The sequence below is a fragment of the Heteronotia binoei genome, chromosome 14, assembly GCF_032191835.1.
Source record: "Heteronotia binoei isolate CCM8104 ecotype False Entrance Well chromosome 14, APGP_CSIRO_Hbin_v1, whole genome shotgun sequence".
NCBI classification, from domain to species: Eukaryota; Metazoa; Chordata; class Lepidosauria; order Squamata; family Gekkonidae; genus Heteronotia; species Heteronotia binoei.
Genome location: NC_083236.1, coordinates 47,410,568 through 47,428,848, shown reverse-complemented (window position 1 = coordinate 47,428,848; position 18,281 = coordinate 47,410,568). Strand labels below are relative to the sequence as shown.

The 18,281-nt window shown below is 46.6% G+C and overlaps 1 protein-coding gene across 1 annotated transcript in view; it reads right to left on the bottom strand.

Annotated features, from left to right (window-relative positions):
• The window catches only part of LOC132582446 (neural-cadherin-like), a 165,350-nt gene that overhangs the window by 88,273 nt on the left and 58,796 nt on the right, over positions 1-18,281 (bottom strand). Inside the window, exons 7-9 of the mRNA XM_060254019.1 lie at positions 17,552-17,694; positions 4,332-4,504; positions 3,014-3,182 (exon numbers count right to left, since the gene is read on the bottom strand). Coding sequence (XP_060110002.1) covers positions 3,014-3,182; positions 4,332-4,504; positions 17,552-17,694 — 485 coding nt within the window. The remainder of the gene's footprint in view (positions 1-3,013; positions 3,183-4,331; positions 4,505-17,551; positions 17,695-18,281) is intronic.

Here is an 18,281-nt window from a genome sequence, read left to right as displayed (position 1 = left end):
TCATTGAAAACCCATCAGTGTAAAAACGCATGTACAATCTTCTCACCTGCGGCTAGGCTGTTCCAAAACCCAGCTCTGCAATCTCCTCATCTACAGGAAAGACTGAAGGTTCATATTCTTAAAGGAAAACTGAATCATTTAGAACAAAGTTGGAGTCCAACAAAGTTTTATTCAAAATGTAAGCTTTCATGTGGTAAAAGCACACTTCATTAGAACATGAAAACTGACATTTTGAATAAAACTTTGTTGGTCTTAAAGGTGGCACTGGACTCCAACTTTGTTCTATTGCTTCAAATCAACACATGGTAAAAGCAGGGATGTAAGAACTGTGTGTGTCATCAGGTCACAAATGACTTATGGCAAACCCAGCAAGGGGCTTTCAAGGTAAGCGAGAAGAGGAGGTGGTTTGCCATTGCCTTCTTCTTTGGAGTCTTCCTTGTAAGCTCTTCGAGGATTGGCTACATCAGGGGTGTGTGGCCTAATATGCAAAGGAGCTCCTGCTAGAATTCCATCCCTGTTCTTATCTAATAAATATTAAGTTTTCTGGGCATTCGGACTACCCTTTATGCGCATCCTCTCTATAACCCTTATAACTAGAAATGGGCACAAACTCAAAGCCAAAATTTGAGCCAAATATAGGCCAGTTCAGAGCCTGGGAACTAATGTTTGGGATAGGCAACTCCCGCAAACATTTACCAGATGTTTGGCCAGTTCGGTTTGGCTGTTTGGAGTCAGTTATTTAAACCTAGCAGCAGAGTGGTCCAGGGTCCACCACTCAGTTGTTAAGTTTAAATGGCTGACTGGCAACCATTTAACATATCAGTTTTACTCCCGCTCCCTTTGAGGAGGGGAATAAAACCAAAGGGCAAAATGGCTCACAGTCATTTAAACCTAACATCTGAGCAGCTCATCTGCAAGGTTTAAATGGCTGTGAGCCACTGCACCCTTCAGATTTGCACCCCCCCCCCCTTTGAAGCAAAACTTAATTGTTAAATGGCTGGTAGCCATTTAAATCTGGTAGCCATTAACTCTTTGTTTTTGCTTCCCGCTGCTTCAAAGGGGAAGGGAGCAAAACCAAAGGGTTAAAAGAAGCCCCCTCCCAGACAATACCAGCCCCCTATCTCCTGGCTCCAGTGATCTTGGCTGAAAGAAAGGGAGGGAGAGCCAGTTTGGTATAATGGTTAAGTGCACAGGCTCTTATCTGGGAGAACCGGGTTTGATTCCCCACTGCTCCACTTGCAGCTGCTCGAATGGCCTTGGGTCAGCCATAGCTATCACAGAGCTGTCCTTGAAAGGGCAGCTTCTGGGAGAGCTCTTTCCACCCTATCTACCTCACAGGGTGTCTGTTGTGGGGGAAGAAGATAAAGGAGACTTTAAGCTCCCCTGAGACTATGTTTCAGACAGAAGGGCGGGGTATAAATCTATGGTCTTCTTCTTCCAAGGCAGTCCCCAGTCCTTTTCTCTTGACCCCAGCAAGCCACAGCCGGGAGAAAGGTGGAAGAAGTTCCTTTCAGGACAGTCCCCTCCCCCTTTTTCCCAGTGGTGGGAAAGCCACGGGTAGGAGAAAGGAAGAACTGAACTTGCCAGACTGGTTCAGATGGGGCCCATTTGGGTCGAGTCAGTTCAGGGTCTGGTTCATGGGCTGCCCCGAACCAAACAGCCCTTTTTAGGTTTGTGTCCAGCATTACTTAAAACAACCCTGTAATTCAGGTCAGTATTATCACCTTCACATTGTAGAGATAATGGTTCATTCAAAGCCTCCGATGACAAAGGCAAGAGTTGGAACTTTCTGTTCTCAGTTCAGTTTCTTAGCCAATTTTGCTCTCATCCACATTTTCATGCAGCAGCAATTTTCCTATATATTCTGTCCTGCTGGCAGATCCACTTTAATGGAGATTTAAAAAATGCTATCCCTCTTTATTTTGCTCTCATACTGCGAGGAGAAACGTCAGCTTCTTTTCCCCCTTCAGTAATGTCAAGGAACATGAACAATGCTGCTTTCTCCCCCACAAAGAGCATTCTGACCAACTATTTCTGCTGTTACGTTCTACTCCAGAATCTTCCACAATGGTTCATGCAAAACATTCCACAAGGAACTATCCCTTGATCGTCCAGCTAAAATTTCACAAACTGCCCATGATTAAATGCAAACAGTCAATTCTGCAGAGAAAGAAGGGGAGCTGGTGCCATGATAGCAGCCAAAAGCCCTGGGCGGCATTACTTCACTCCCAAGCCCACTGACATTGAATGACTTTAGAGTGGAGCAACCCTGCTATGGACTGCAATGTGAATTACAAATAAAGAGCTTCTCAGGTTCAACTCATACTGCAAATCTATTTGGGTGGCCTTAGATAAGCCACTCCATCTTTGTCTGAGTGCCGTTAACAACAGGATGATAACACTGATCTAATACTGACCATTTCCTCCCAGCCCGCCAGTTGAGATCTACCTCAAAGGCCCTGCTCTCTGTGCTCTGGCCTTCAGAAGGCAGACACGACTTTTTTAGTAGTGGCACCTCACTCATGGAATGTTTCTACACTGATCTCTTCTGTACACTCAGGCATTTAATTAAGGGGCAGGTCTTTTAACACCACTCTAGTGTGTTTTTGGTCTGGAAACTGTTATTTTAAACTGCTCAGTGATCTATGTTTTTATGATATATATATATTTTATGCTGTGGATGAGTTTTTAATGCTGGGATTTAATAAGTAACTTTTAATGTTTTGTTTCTATTTAGTAAGCAACTTCTGTCAGGCTTCCAGAAAAGAGTCCGCATAATTGTTTTTCTAAATAAGTACATTTACATGGCTGTTATAAGGATTATAATAAAATAAGCACCTGCAACACAAACTCAGAAGACCATACAAATGATCAATAAAGTGCCACCACAAATAAAGTGCCACTGCAAATGTAGTCTAAGCAAGACTCAGCTGGGAGAGCATTTAGGAGCTCTCAGTTGCCTCTTTCATTTACCCTAGTGCCAGTAAAGCCGCAATCCAAAAGTTGGCCTTGCCTGTGTCGGGGTGAATATTAAATGAAGGAAGGGCACCATCTCTGTGCATCAAGCCGTATTTCACCCTGCCGTTGGCGCCTTCATCTGCGTCTGTCGCCTCTACTTGCAACACAAACGTTCCCACAGGCTGGTTCTCTAGCACAGAAGCGTGTTCTCGGTAATGCTGACACTGGCAAAAGGACATAAAATACACTTAAATACGATTTGACATGTGATGCCATTCTCTGGGACCAAGGGCTGAAACCAACAGTAAAATAAAAAAAATGCTTCAAAAATGAGAGGGTTACTCTCCACCATCTCTGTCAAGTGGCAGCGACAGATTTTTTCCTATTTTCTTTCCATCTTTGAAGGATGTTTTAATGGTGCAACCAAACTTTCTAACATATGAAATGAAGGTGGAATGCTGGTATCCCACAAATCTAGCCATATTAGTCAGTAGCAGGATAACTGGCAGAGCAAAAGCTGTGGCTCAGCAGAGTACCAGATTTGCATGTAGATCCCCAGCATCTCTAGCTAAAAGGATCAAGTAATGGCTGATGTGAAAGACCTCTGCCTTAGACCCTTGAGAGCCACTGCCAGTCAGAGTAGACAAGGACTGACAGTATTGACTTTGACAGACCGATGGCTTGACTTAGTAGAAGGCAGCTTTCATGTCTGTAGTAGCTTATAACTACTAGCACCACAATGAAAATAATTATTCTCTAAAGGCCGCAGGATCTCTTGAGTTCCTGTTGAAATCCAAAAAATCTCAAAACCACCCTATGCTAGGAATTGCTTTAACAAGTAACTCAACGTCACCTAATAAGTGAGATCACACCAATTTAGCCTGAAAAACAATTCCACCTTTCCTTTCAGAACTCCGAATGGACAAGACAGAGAAATTATTAAGGGGGATACCATACATAATTGCAACAGTTACTCGGGGCCAATCGTTTCTGTCACTTTGTTAGAATTTCAAGATGTGTTGATTGTGCTGTTGGTTCACCACACAGAGGTGTCAACTCAAGCTGGCTTGGGGACAGCAAAATTTAATGGAATCGGTTGTAGTTGATTGGGAACTCTTCTAGAGTAGTCCAGCCAATCAAATAAAACCTATGCTTCCAAAGCTGCCATAGTGATGCTGAATGGCCTTCACAGGAACATGCAGGAAGAAATATCAATTTAAGTTGGTCATGCTGGATGCACAACTCTTTGATTTTTGCTCCATGTATATATCCTGGCAAGGAAAGTGCAGATAAATTCCCAACGAGCTGAAACACACTGGCAATTCAAGCGATGCTCTCCAGACCTTTAACACAGTTCAGGACAGCATAGTTACCTTCTGAAATACTGGCTTATTATTGTTGACATCATCAACGTGCACAATGACCAAAGCGGTGCTAGAAAGCAAGCGCGGTCCCCCAGAGATGTTGTCATCGATAGCTGTAACATTAAGTACGTACTCTGGTCCTTGAAGCTTAGGGGGTGGACTTGAGCGGAGACGGATTAAGCCTGTAAAAGGTAAGGGACTGTGTTTTCATTATCAGTCTAAATGTGTTCTTCTTCTATTTGCAGTTGTAAGTTATGAAGAGTTGGGTGAGGGCCAAGAAAATACAGGTTCAAATCTCTGCTTGGCCATGGAGTCCCCTGGGATGGTTTATGCTTCTCTCAGCCTGACAGGGTAGTTGAGAGGATAAGAAGGAATAAGAGCCATATATGCTGCCTTGGGATTTTTCAAGGAAAGGAGGAATAAAAAAGCAGAAACAAATGCAGACAGTTATAATCTATATTTTGGTGTATCAACTCAAGCTGGTGTATCAGTTATAATCTATATTTTAGTGTATCAACTCAAGCTTTTTACAATCAGAGCTCTTCTTCCCCTAAACATTGGGACTATAAAAGAAGTGACATTTTATACTCCAGATGAGAATTCAACAGAACCACAGGCTGGAAACAGTTGCTAGACGTGGCCAATTTGGCTGAAAGTAGAAGACTCACATGCCTGAACATTCCCCCCCCCCATTTTTTCAGAAAGCAAACTCTCCTCACACCAAGGAAGTCATCACATCACATCAACGAATAAAACTCCAACCTTCTCACTGATGCATTATTTCCCTATATATACGAGGAACAATAGGGGGAAGGTTTTAAGTATGAAACAGCATACGAAAATGTCACCCTCCACCTCCAGGGCAAAGAGATACGTATAGACAGGTTGTTTACCTGTAACTGTAGATCTTCGAGTGGTCATCTGTGCATTCACACCCATGGGATAGAGCGCCTGCGCCGATCCCCGAATCGGTATCTGAAAAGCCCGGGATTTTTCCGCGCTCGGCGGCAATGGGCATATGCAGGCGTCCCAGTACGCATGCTCACCGGCGCCAGCGCGGGGATCCCGCCAGTTCCTTCCTGACCGCTGGAAGCCCCTACTGGAGGGAGACCGTCAGCAGTGGGGAAGGAGGGCGGGTAGTGTGAATGCACAGATGACCACTCGAAGATCTACAGTTACAGGTAAGCAACCTGTCTATCTTCTTTGTGGTCTCTGTGCTTCACACCCATGGGAGATTAGCAAGCAAGACATACCTGGAGGAGGGAAGACGGTCAACCAGAAGAAATAGCTTGCAGCACTGCAGTTCCCAACCGAGTCCTCTGCTGAGCATGCATGTCCAGTGCATAGTGCTTCATGAAGGCATGCGGAGAAGACCAGGTGGCAGCCTTGCAGACATCAGCCAGGGACACGCCTTTCAGGAACGCCACTGACGTAGCCATCGCTCTTGTGGAGTGTCCAAGAACAGGCCCAAGTAACGGCTTCTTTGCCAACAAATAACAAAGTTTAATAGTCTCAGTAAGCCATTCTGAGAGTCTCTGAGACAAAATCCTGGAACCTAACTTGGGAGCAACATATGAAACAAAAAGCTGCTTGTCCTTGCGAAAAATCTTTGAACGGTTCAAATAAAACAGCAGAGCACGCTTTACGTCCAAAGCATGCAATCTACGTTCCGCATCCGAGGAAGGTGCAGGGAAAAAAGTGGGCAACCAAACCTCTAAGTTGTGATAGTCACAGTAGGAGTCGGGAGATGCAAGGGAGCTCCCTGACAGATGTTGTTCTCTGACTCCCACCACTGTAGCGTCTGAAGAGTCCCAGATGGGATGATGAACCTCTTTCGAGGTGAGTCTCTGAGTGGGCGAAACTGGCAGAGAAACCACAACTGTAGGCCTCTCATCCTCAGTTTCACGAAAAGTAGCACGCTTGTTGTCGCTGCCATCAGCCCCAGCATCCGCTGAAGCTGCTGCGCTGTGCCCCACTTTCGCCTCTGTAGCAATCGTACCAGACCGATAATGTCCCTCGCTTTCTGCGGAGGCAGGTATGCACGATGCTGGTTCATATCCAGCAAAGCCCCTATGAACTGCACTGTCCTTGAAGGAGTAAGGTGAGATTTCTCCAAACTGACCTGCAACCCCAAGGTGTCGAGAAGACGTAGAGTGATGGCAATGTGCGTTGACAAACTTTCCCTCGACTTCGCCACAAGGAGCCAGTTGTCAATGTATGGAAAAACGACAACTCCCTGGAGACGGAGGTGGGCAGCCACAACGCTCATCATCTTCGTATACACCTGAGGTGCAGTGGACAGGCCGAACGGAAGGGCTTTGAACTGGAAGTGTTGGGAACCCACTGCAAACCGGAGGAAACGCCTGAATGCCGGATGGATGCTGACGTGGAAGTAGGCATCCTTGAGGTCCAGGGTCGCCATCCAGTCCCCTTGATTGATGAGGGGCAGGATTGTTTGCAGCGTGGACATTCTGAACTTCTGGTACAGAATAAATTTGTTCAAATTCCGAAGATCCATAATTGGTCTTAAGCCCCCATCCCTCTTGGGGACCAGGCAGTAGCGAGAGTAAAAACCTCCCATCCTGGCCTCCATCGGAACTCTTTCTATGGCTTGTTTCTGTAGGAGGTTGCTCACCTCCGCCAGCAGAGGTGGGGAAGGGGGAGTGGTGATCACCACAAATTGGTTCAGAATCTGAGCAAACTCTATTTTGTAGCCCTCTTCTATGATGGACAAAACCCACCTGTCTGTAGAGATCAACTCCCAGGCAGGTAGGAAAGGGCGGAGGCGGATAGATGTTGAACCAGTAGGGACGATGACGCGTGCCACGAGAAAATCAAAGGCCCTGCTTTTGAGGGTGAGCACCCTTGGATTTGCCAGTGGCCTGAGAACCATAACGGTTCCTGTTGTTGCCTGAGTACGATGGTCTGTTAGGCTGCGTGGAGCGAGGTCGCCATTGCTGTTCGGGCGAGAACTTTTGATAAGGCTTCTTGACCCACGGTTTGTGCCACTGCTTCGCCTTGGGAGCCCTGGAGGTGGCCTGCACACCCAGGTTCCTGGAGGTCTTCAGGCTCTTATCTATTTCCTGCAGCGCACTGTCTGTGGTAGTGCTGAAGAGGCCATCCCCCTCAAAGGGTAAGTCCTCAACAAAGACCCTAGTATCTTGCTGCAGGGCTGTTGACCGCAGCCAGGAGTGCCGACGAATGCACACAGTGGACGTGATGGTCTTTGCCGACACATCCACCATGTGCTTTGCTGCAGCCAATTGTTGCTTGGCCACAGCAAAGCCTTCTTTCTGCAGCTTCCTAGCAGCAGCCTTTTTGTCCTCGCTCAGGGAAGAGAGGAGAGGGGTGAGTTGTTCCCATACGGAGTATTGGTAACTAGCCATGCAAGCTGCATAGTTAGATACCTTTACTCCTAGGGCCCCTGCGAAGTAGACCTTTCTTCCCATATTGTCCAGCTTTTTTCCCTCCTTGTCCAGTGGGGATGAGTGGACCTTGCGTGCTTTGGAGAAAGAAGAGACGACCACTGAGTTCAGTTTCGGATGGGTGAAAAGGAACTCGGCCCCCATATCCTGGACCCTGTACATGTGGTCTAGCCTTCTGGATGACACTGGCGTCGAAGAAGGGCTCCTTGACTTCTTCCAGGGCTCCTTGACTGCCTGCAGAATCACTTTGGTGACCGGCAAAGCGATTGCTGTGGATGTGTCTCTTTGCATAATGTCAAAGACATTATCATCTACGACGGGTTGTGGTTGCGTCACAGGCAGGGAGAGGGAGGTTGCCATCCTCTTCACCAGGTCGCCATAGGACTTCAGATCCTCCAATGGCAAGATAGGAAGATCCTCGGCCGTATGGGACCCTGGTGAAGGCTCCAAAGCACCTTCCTTGGTGTCAGTACCGCTCTCCGAGTCCGAAGAGGAAGACTCCCGGGTGCACAGAGTGTTCGGAGAGGATTGGCGTCGATTCCCGGATGGGCGAACGGGTCGATGTCGATGGCCGCCGATGAGTCTCAGCCGCTGGGGCAGTGCACCTCTCCGGAGGGATCAATACCGATGTCTCTGCTGATGGTCTTCGGGAATGGTGCAAAAGCCTCAACATGCAGGATGCCTCCGACTGTTGATCCCACTCCGCAAACTCCCTCAGTGGGAACCACTGATATGGAGGGTAAGGATACAGATAGGTGGGCGGCCACTGACGCTGCTCCCACGATGGTAGCGGTGGGAAATGGCGTGCTGCCATGGAGGGCTCTAACTCCTGTCTGCCTCTAGGTTCCATCGGGGTAGACGGGTCCATTGGCGCCGATGCCTCTATTTCGGAGATCAAACCACTTCCACTACGACGCCGCAACCCAGATGATGAGGATCACTGAGTGAGGTCAATCTCCTGCTCAGACATCGAGAGTCGGGGCTGTTGAGTACTGCCTCTCGATGCCGATGGGCTGTGGCAAGGGGACGCCAGGATCTTCCCCGGCAGAGGTCATCGGTGCCGAAACATCGCGAGAAGGTGATGGAGTGCGGGACTGTGACAGTAAGGTATGAGTTAACAGAAAACCAAGAAAACTGAAGACGCACAGAGCCTGCGTCAGGTGACCTGAGGGTGGGGGCCAGAGTGCTCAGAACTCTCAGGGAGATTGTCAGCTAACGGCTGAGGAGAGTTAGTTGGTGTCTGACAGAACCAGAGAGAGTTGGTGTCTGTCAGAGGCTGAGAGAGTGGTCTTTGAGAGAGCTGAGACAGTGGCTGAGGAGAGGAGAAAAGCTCACTGCTAGCTCTATAAAACAGCAAGGGGCTGTGTGTGACTAACAGAAGAGTCACGGTGAAGACCTGAACAGTCACAGACACATATACATCTCTTAAGAGCTAGAGAGGTGGTTGAGGGGATATATGTGGGTCTAAGAGTCTGAAGGGCTGGGAGTAGAGGCTCCAGTCGACTTGAGAGACTTGGCACAGTATACCCAAGAGGCCAGCCTATGCTAGAGTTGGAGAGTGTTTATAGAGGAACTGTGAACCTGAGAGACCTAAGAGAAAGAAAAAGATATTATAAAGCCTGAAGTTACTGAGCAACTTGTTAACTGCATGAGTTACTTTATAGCCCATGTAAATATCTCCCATACCCCAGTTAAGACTTCGTGTTTAAAATAAATATCTGTGATTTACGTTAAAGTTCTCTGGTGCCTATAATTTGGGAAAACCGACAAAACTGCTGTGGTCCCCTATGAATTAGAATTATATATATCCCTCTGAAAGCAAAAACCCCGAAGAGACTAGAAGAGTGAAATCCATATCATATCCACCCCTTTGAGTTCTATAGTCCTGAGGGAAAAGTTTTAAGAAAGGAAGAACTGAGGAGAAAGAGGGGCTGGGGTAGCCATAAGCGGCACATACAAAAACGATCCAGTGGGACCGTGAGGCGGGCGCTGTTATAGGGACCTCTTCCGCTTCTCCTTGGACTTGGCCTTCTTCGGAGCGGATGCTCGGGTCCCCGAGTCATCCCGATGCTTCTTGGTGGGCATGTCCACTGATCCTTCATGGGATCGTTTTGTGGAGGAGCCTCGCTCGATCGGCATTTCGGTCACGATCGGGGTCACATCAGCCGATGTGACCGTCGGGGCCGGGGTGTCTGCCATGGTCGATGCCGATTTCTGAGGGCGGAGTGCCGACTCAGTTAAAGCCGCCGAAAGCTGCGCCGCCCAGTTCTTCCGCGTTTGCTTGGAGAAGCAGAGACAGTGTGGGCAGGACTCCACGTGGTGCGCTTCACCCAAGCAGAGAAGACACAGAGAATGGCTGTCTGGGGGGGCAATCTTCTTCCCACAAGAGCGGCAGCGTTTGAAAACCCCCCAACGTCTTTCCATAGACGCCAGTCGCCAAAAAACCCACTCAGAGTCCTCTGAGGGAAAAAAAACTTTGGGGGGAAAACAAACGGGGGGAAAGGCCCCGAAGGGCAGTCCAGCAAACACACACACAAACCTTTTTTTTTTTACTATCTAAACTAACTATCTACGCTAAGAAAACAACAAACGGGCTATATACAATGATAAAGGCAAAAAAATCGATATCTCACCGACCGGGGACACGAAAGGCAAATCTCTCTAAGTAGCGGTCAGAAAGGAACTGGCGGGATCCCCGCGCTGGTGCCGGTGAGCATGCATACTGGGGACGGCTGCGCATGCCCATTGGCGCCAAGCGCGGAAAAATCCCGGGCTTTCAGATACCTATTCGGGGATCAGCGCAGGCGCTCTATCCCATGGGTGTGAAGCACAGAGACCACGAAGAAGATTGTTTAGTTCTGTGCCTCTCTGCTGACCATATTACTCAGCTCTCTGGAAAGAACAAGGAAATCAACAAGGGAGATATCTAAAGATAATGAACATTCAGGACACCCCTTGATTACTATAATACTGAACATCTACAAACATACCACATAACCAAACAGGAGACTATTTACTTTTTCTACCATAGGCCCAAGAACAACCCAGAGTCTTAGTTCCCCGCTGAGGAAAATAAATCTCATTTCATAAAGGCCAAAGATACAACTTTGGTTTAATCTACCACACACACAATCTGGGAAGGGAACAAAGGCACGTAGATGTGCCTGAGCTAGCAACTGGGACCTTTGCCCATCAAGGCTTCTGATCAGCATGTAGATTAAAAGGCCTCCTGTTAAACAGAGCTTCTGCCTGAAGTTCTGAAGAGGTGCTATTAAAGTTATACATAAACTCACTCCCTGACATTCTGTGGTTGGCTCTACTTCCTGTGGCAGCCATTTTGTGACTGTGGTCACCATTCTGTCATAATTCCAAAAGTGCCTGCTCACTCAAAAAGATTGGGGAGGGGACCCTTGGTGTTCAACATCCTAGGTTCAACCCCTGGCACCTTCAGTTAAAGGATTTCGGATAATAGGAGGTAGGAAAGGCATTTCCTTGCCTGAGGCTCAGAAAGAAAGGAGGAGTTGGTTTTATGCCCCGCTCTTCACTACCCAGAGGAGTCTCAGAGCAGCTTACAATCGCCTTCTCTTCTTCTCCCCACAACAGGCACTTTGTGAGGTAGGTGGGGCTGAGAGAACTGTGGCTGACTCAAGGTCGCCTAGCAGTCTTCATGTGGAGGAGTGGGGAATCAAATCCAGTTCTCCAGATTAAAGTTTGACACGCTTAAGCACTTCACCAAACCGGCTCTCATCAAGCAGGCAGCTTCATCAGGAAAAAAAAAATAGCTGTTTTCAGCACAGGAATGCAGCTGATGGGTGACACAGTAATAATAAACTCTCACATTCTTATTCTAACAGTGGAAGTCTATGCATGTGGTATTTCAAGCCTACCTTCACACAGGTAAACACTCCATGGAGCCTCTGAGCAACGTATCCGAGACTACAGAAAGATTGCTGTATGCTGTGGGTCACATAAGTGCTGACAAAACCCCAAAAATACAGAAGTTAACCCTCTATGGAAAGCTGAAGTGAACAAGCATCATTCTTTTTACACTGACACCCATCACTTCTATTATTTATCCGATGTAATAAAAAGTGTCATTTGCAAATGGACTGCTGTTACATGACAAGCGCCACTCACTTTCCCCTTGCAAATGCCACATCTCTGCCTTAGCTGCTTTTTTCTGACACACGCCTCAGCTTCACCGTGGCATTCCAGGATATCACGCATATTTCACTGACAGTGCCATCTTCAAACAGGAGGCAGTACAGTTTCAGGGGCAGAGAGAAAAGGAGGGGGCTGTTCATGAAGTCATATCGCAGACAAATAGTTCTCACAGGGAGAAAGGAGGGGAGGATGCAGTACCATCCCCTTAAAAGATAAAAACGAAAACTGAAGATCAAGGATTTATTTTTTTTCCAGCAGAGGAATTGTGTTTCATCTACTACAAGGAGAACCAGAGTGGCGTTTGGCACCTTATAGATAAAAACAGATTTACTGAGGCAGCAGCTTTTGTGGGTTAGAGTCTTTTTTTTCATCGGAAGCAATTCTTTCACCAGACAAGATTATTTCTTTTGATTTTCATCCCGACATATCACCTTGTTTTAATCGACTGTTTCCAAGACTGCTCACTCAGTGCTGCCTTATTTTTGGGTAGGAAATTTCTGCTGGACATCCAAAAGATAATCTGGATTCTGGAACACAACAGGCCACTGGGTCTTACCCCAACCACTAGCAGCGGTGAGAGATGGTTGAGAACTAATGTTCCCTCTAAGCTGCAGAGTCTTGTGAGCAAAAATTCTACGTTGTGAGCTACTGGTATTAAAGCTGTGAGCTACTGGCATTAAAGTTGTGAGCTACTGCATAAATTATTGCACTCTGGGGTCATTTTTCCTAAGCTAAGTGTGAGCTGGAATCTTAAAATCTATGAGCTAGCTCACACTAACTCAGCTTAGAGGGAATGCTGGTGGGAACTACTTCCAAAACCTTATGCAGCAGGGCTTGAATGTGTTAAAGAGGGTTTTTATAACCTGCTTTTCTCTACCATAAGGAGTCTCGAAGAAGCTTACAACCACCTTTCTTCCCTCTCCTCACAACAATCACCTTGTGAGGTAGGTGAGGAGGAGAGCGCTGAGAGAACTGTGACAGACCCAAGTTCACCCAGCAGTCTTCATGTAGAGGAGTGGGGAATCAAACCCAGTTTTCCAGATCAGAGTCCACCACTTTTAACCATTACACCGCTCTGCCACCTATGCTCACTGGAGCCAAGGGAATCTTTGGAAATGTAGTTCCTGGCACCTCTGGACACTGTCCCACACTGTAATACACAAGGATGCTGGAAACTTTGGTATCAACTGTTCCCGTGATTTCCACAGGATTGGCACACTGTTGCATCCTGGAAGTTCCTCGTCTCTGGGTGAGTTTGGGAGACTACAGGGAGAGTAAAAAGATAAAGGTAGTCCCCTGTGCAAGCACCAGTCGTTTCCAACCCTGGGGTGACGTGGCTTTCACAACGCTTTCACAGCAGACTTTTTAAAGGGTGGTTTGCCATTGCCTTCCCCAGTCATCTACACTTTCCCCCCAGCAAGCTGGGTTCTCATTTTACCGACCTTGGAAGGATGGAAGGCTGAGTCAACCTCGAGCCGGCTATCTGAACCCAGCTTCCGCCAGTATCGAACTCAGGTCTTGAGCAGAGCTTAGGACTGCAGTACTACAGCTTTACCACTCTGTGCCACAGGGCTCTTGCTACAGGGAGAGTACAGGGAGCATTTTTAGGTTAGCATGATGGGCTAAAACAAATTCATATTTGGCCCATATTTCAGGGGGGTTGATCCAAGATGGATCCAGCAGTCAGAGGAATCCAAAATTTCAACATCTGTCCCCCACCTGCCCCCAGTTTCAGATTTTGCCCTATCACCAGTTCTGTTCCTTATTGCATGAAGCAATACTGAGAAATTCAATCTGCAGCCCAGAAGCAACATACAAAACCAGAGCCACAATGATGTAACAAGAAAGATTAAATGGCTGAAGCACTGATGGAATCATTTTTGTGGCAATTTTACTTTAACATCTGCATTATTGGGTTCATCGTGTCACACTATTTAAGTATTTGCAAAACAAAGAAACTCATAAAGGAGGGGAGAAAAGTCACAATCTAAAGAAGATTTCTGAAGCAATTCCTCGTATAATAATTTGATGGCATCTTTTTCTGGAACATATCTGAAATGCATTCAGAACTGGGGCATTAATATTGCAAAAGCACTATTTGCACCAAAATTAAAATTTCATGATAAGCGAACCCCTAAGACAGATCAAACGAAGAGGAGGACAGATCTGTGACTTCTTCTTTAACTTCTGATTAGCTTCCTTTGCTCAGGAGAGCACACACAAAGCCAGGGTAAAAATGGGGTCGCAGTTATGGTAAAATCATCATAGTAACTTCCAAATAAAAGTTACTGCTCAGTTATTTTGTGTTCAAAATGCTCCTTTTTACTTGATGTGCTGAAGTCAAAGCATTCCCAATTATTTAAACAGATATTTTATCAATTCAGAGAGTTATTGTGAAATAACACCCTGACCTGGATAGCCTAGGTTAACTTGATCTCAGAAGCTAAGCAGGGTCAGCCCTGGTTAGTACTTGATGAGAAAGCACCTTCAAGGGAAACTATACACTGTCCAGGCTCAGGCAATGGCAAACCATCTCTGAACATCTTTTGCCTTAAAAAACCCTATGGGATCACCATAAATTTGCTCTCTTTGCACCATAAATTAAGCAAAAAGCTTAAGTGTTGGAGGGTGAGGCTGAAAGAACTGTTGGAGGGTGAGGTTGAGAGACCTGCAACTGGCCCAAAGTCACCCAGCAACGGGTTTCACGTGGAGGGGCAGGGAATAAAATCTGGTTCTCCAGATCAGAGCCCACCACTCTTAACCATTATACCATGGTGCCACCTATGCTCATGGGGGCCAAGGGAATCTTGGGAAATGTAGTTCCTCTGGACGCTGTCCCACACTACAATGCACAAGATCAATTTCAGGAAATCCCATTTCAAATCTTTCCTTAGCCATGAAATAAACAGACAGACCTTGAGTCAGTATCTTGGGGAACCCTTCCCCCCTCCCTAATCTAATTCACACAGGTCGGTTGTCAGGCCTCATTTTGGGCAGGAGTTCACAGGAGCAGAGCTCTGGAACCTCTAAATTTTATTGTGCTCTTTCTTTCTTAAACCCTCCAAAATACCTGCTTCTGGGCTTCATTATTCAAACCCCCATGAGAATTTTGTTGAACTCTAAGATCTGGCAAATTTTCTAATATTTCTCCCACAAAAAATGGGGGAAAAACCAACACATATAAAGCAGACAGATGGAAATCTTCATCCTGTCACTGTAGCCACACAGGAGAAAGTAATTTTAAAAGTAGGATGGGAGTAAGGTTTCATGATGACAGTTATAATTCAAGAAGCATTTTAAGGCAGATGCTGAGCTGATATCATTAAGTACACCTTCCGGTGATGTCAGGGCTGTGTGGTATATGCAAACAAGTTGTGCTAATGAGCTCTGGCACCTCTTTTTTTACAAAACGATCCCTGGCTGTTGTGAGGAGAAAATGGAGGAGAAAACTATGAATGCTGCTCCAAGATCACTGGAAGAAGGCTGGGAAAAGAATGCTACAGAAAACTCAGATTATATTCTCCTCTCTCTTAACATAAAACAAACACAATTCTGGTTTTCTGCATCAATATTCATGGAACTGCAAGAAACTTCTAGCACAGACATCCTCAATACAAAAACTCACTTGCTGGCAAGTAAGTAAGGATTGAGACCTCAGGGTAGTTTTTCAAAATTTAGTCGGGATTGCATGAAAACGTTTTTTTCCCCCGATGGAGATTCGCTGCACTCTTTAAAAATGGGCACCTTGTGCTACAATCTTAAACCCACTAGCTTGGAAAATTAACTTACCACCAAGATCAACAATCCTTCCAACTAAACCTGTCAGGGCAATAGCTAGAAGACTGCAGAATTTCCATATCTTTTTGTAGCTAGGGAGATTTTTGCTGAGTGTCTTTTTCAAAAGCAGGGGAAAGATATGACAGAACAGTTTACCTGCTGAACAGATAACAGTGCCTTGATTTGCTTTCTGCTTAAATGGGCAGTGCAACTTTTAAAAATTCCCAGAGAAGGCTTTGCTAACAAACACAGACTTGCCAAAGACAGAGATGTGGAATATTGTCCAAAAGAAGTGTATGTGCTGGGGATACCAAATTTTATGGGCCTCCTCAGGCATAAGCAGCATAACAAGGATCAAGGGCAGGGCCGTAGCCACAGGGGGTTTGGTGTAGTGGTTAAGTGTGCGGACTCTTATCTGGGAGAACCGGGTTTGATTCCCCGCTCCTCCACTTGCAGCTGCTGGAATGGCCTTGGGTTAGTCATAGCTCTGGCAGGAGTTGTCCTTGAAAGGGCAGCTGCTGTGAGAGCCCTCTCAGCCCCACCCACCTCACAGAGTGTCTGCTGTGGGGGGAGAAGATATAGGAGATTGTAAGTCACTCTGAGTCTCTGATTCAGAGAGAAGTCTGCAGTCTTCTTCTTCCAGGGGGGCCCTCCAGGGCACAGTCTGCTTTTTTCTTTTTGTCATGGCTGAGCCAGTGAAGCAGCAGCAGTAGCTGCCGGAGCTGGGAGAGCTGAGCAAGGCACAGTGCATTGCAGCAAAAGCAGCAAGTGGAGAGGAGGGCGGTGGAGGAAGCTGTATGGAATGGGCTGGGGGGGGATGACAGATGGTCCTGCTGGCTGCAAAATGCCGGGGTGGGGGAGAGGGAGGTGGAAGGAAGCCCCCCTGTTTGCATACACGGTGCAGTCCCTTCTTGACTCCAAAGTTTTAGGGCTGGCTGCCTCAACTTGGCCACATTCAGAGCCTCTAGGTTTTGCCCCTACCCCAGAAAGCTTCTGAGAAGCGACAAGCCCTGCAGTGGATGGGAAAGGGTGCCCCCCAAAAAACTTTTTTAAAAGTTCCCTGACTTTTAAAATCTTGGCTACAGCCCTGATCAAGGGCATCAGGGAAATATGACTGGCAAGGCTTGGCTCAGGAAAACAAGAAGTATACAGGAAAAGGAGCATATACATAGATGGGGATGGGTAGTATGCACAATAAGGAGCAAGCTTTGGAAGAACTTAACAGAAACAACAGAGCAGACAGGAAAAATAAAAAACCAAGCAGCAAGATGTAACAGACTTCAAGGTCAAGGAGAAAGCCAAGAAGTCACAAAAACTACCAGTTTTATCAAAATTCCCATCAGTCACTTCCTTCTTTTACAGGGAATTCTGGGGGACTGAAGCCAATGACTCAGAGAACCTAGCAGAGTTTCTACTGCAGTCCCCACTAGCCTTGCTGCAGTCTCATGCTCCTTTCTCCTGTGGTGCTTCCACCCGATTTTGCACATGCCGCCTCGGAGCTGCGATTTGCCCCACCACTTTCCCAAGTTCTCTCCGGGGCATCAAAATCCAGTTTCCAGAGAATCGTACAGCCATGGAGGAAACTTGGGAAAGGGGCAGGGCAAGTTGCAGCTCCCAGGCAGCACATGCAAAATCGGGCAGAAGCACAGCAGGGGGAAAAGGAGCTTAAGACCATAGCAAGGCTAGTGGGAAATCGGCCTCTATTCACTGTGTTAGGACATGACAGAAGAGCGAGCACATGCCCCAAGGACACAATCTAAAGGAAGCTAGTGGTCCGAGACATCCAAGAATTTAAATGGATTCATGCACTTTGGACAGAGTGTCGTGTAACAACTAGCGGCTGCAGAAAAATGTCACCATTACCTTTCTGAGGGTCAATAACAAAATTTCCTTTTTGATTCCCCCCAGTAATACTGTAAGAGACACCATCTCCATCAGGGTCTATAGCATGAACTGTGGCGATCAAAGTGTTGGGACCCGCATCTTCAGAAACAAAACTCTTGTAGCTATTGGGACAAAAAAAAATCCTCAATGTGATTATGGAAACGCATGAAAGGATCCAAAATTCAAGCATTAAATTAAAATAGGAAATCCTAATTGAATAACGAACCTTAAAACCAATTTTGCCCTGACCTGGAGAGCCCAGGCTAGCCCAGTTTTGACAGCTCTCAGAAAGTAAACAGAGGCGGCCTTGATTAGACTTGGATGGGAGACTACCAAGAAAGTCTGGGGTTGCTACAGGAAGGCAGGCAATGACAAACCACCTCTGTTTATCGCTTGCAAACCATAGCAGGGGTCTCAAACTCATTTGTTATGAGGGCCAGATCTGAGATAAATAAGACCTTGTCAGGCCAGGCCATGTGTGTACCTGTTTAAGATTAGGTAGCAGAGATATAAACTTTATAAAGGATGCAAACACAAGTAATTTTTTTTTAAAATTAAAACATGCCTAAAACATTAGCACTTGTTGGTCTTAAAGGTGCTTTCTTTGTATCTCTCCCACACGATCCAGGGAACTGGGCAGAGGAAGCTCTGGCTCTTTCCTTTCTTCCCCAAGGGATCAGGAGAGGAAGGAGCCTCAGCCAATGGAGAA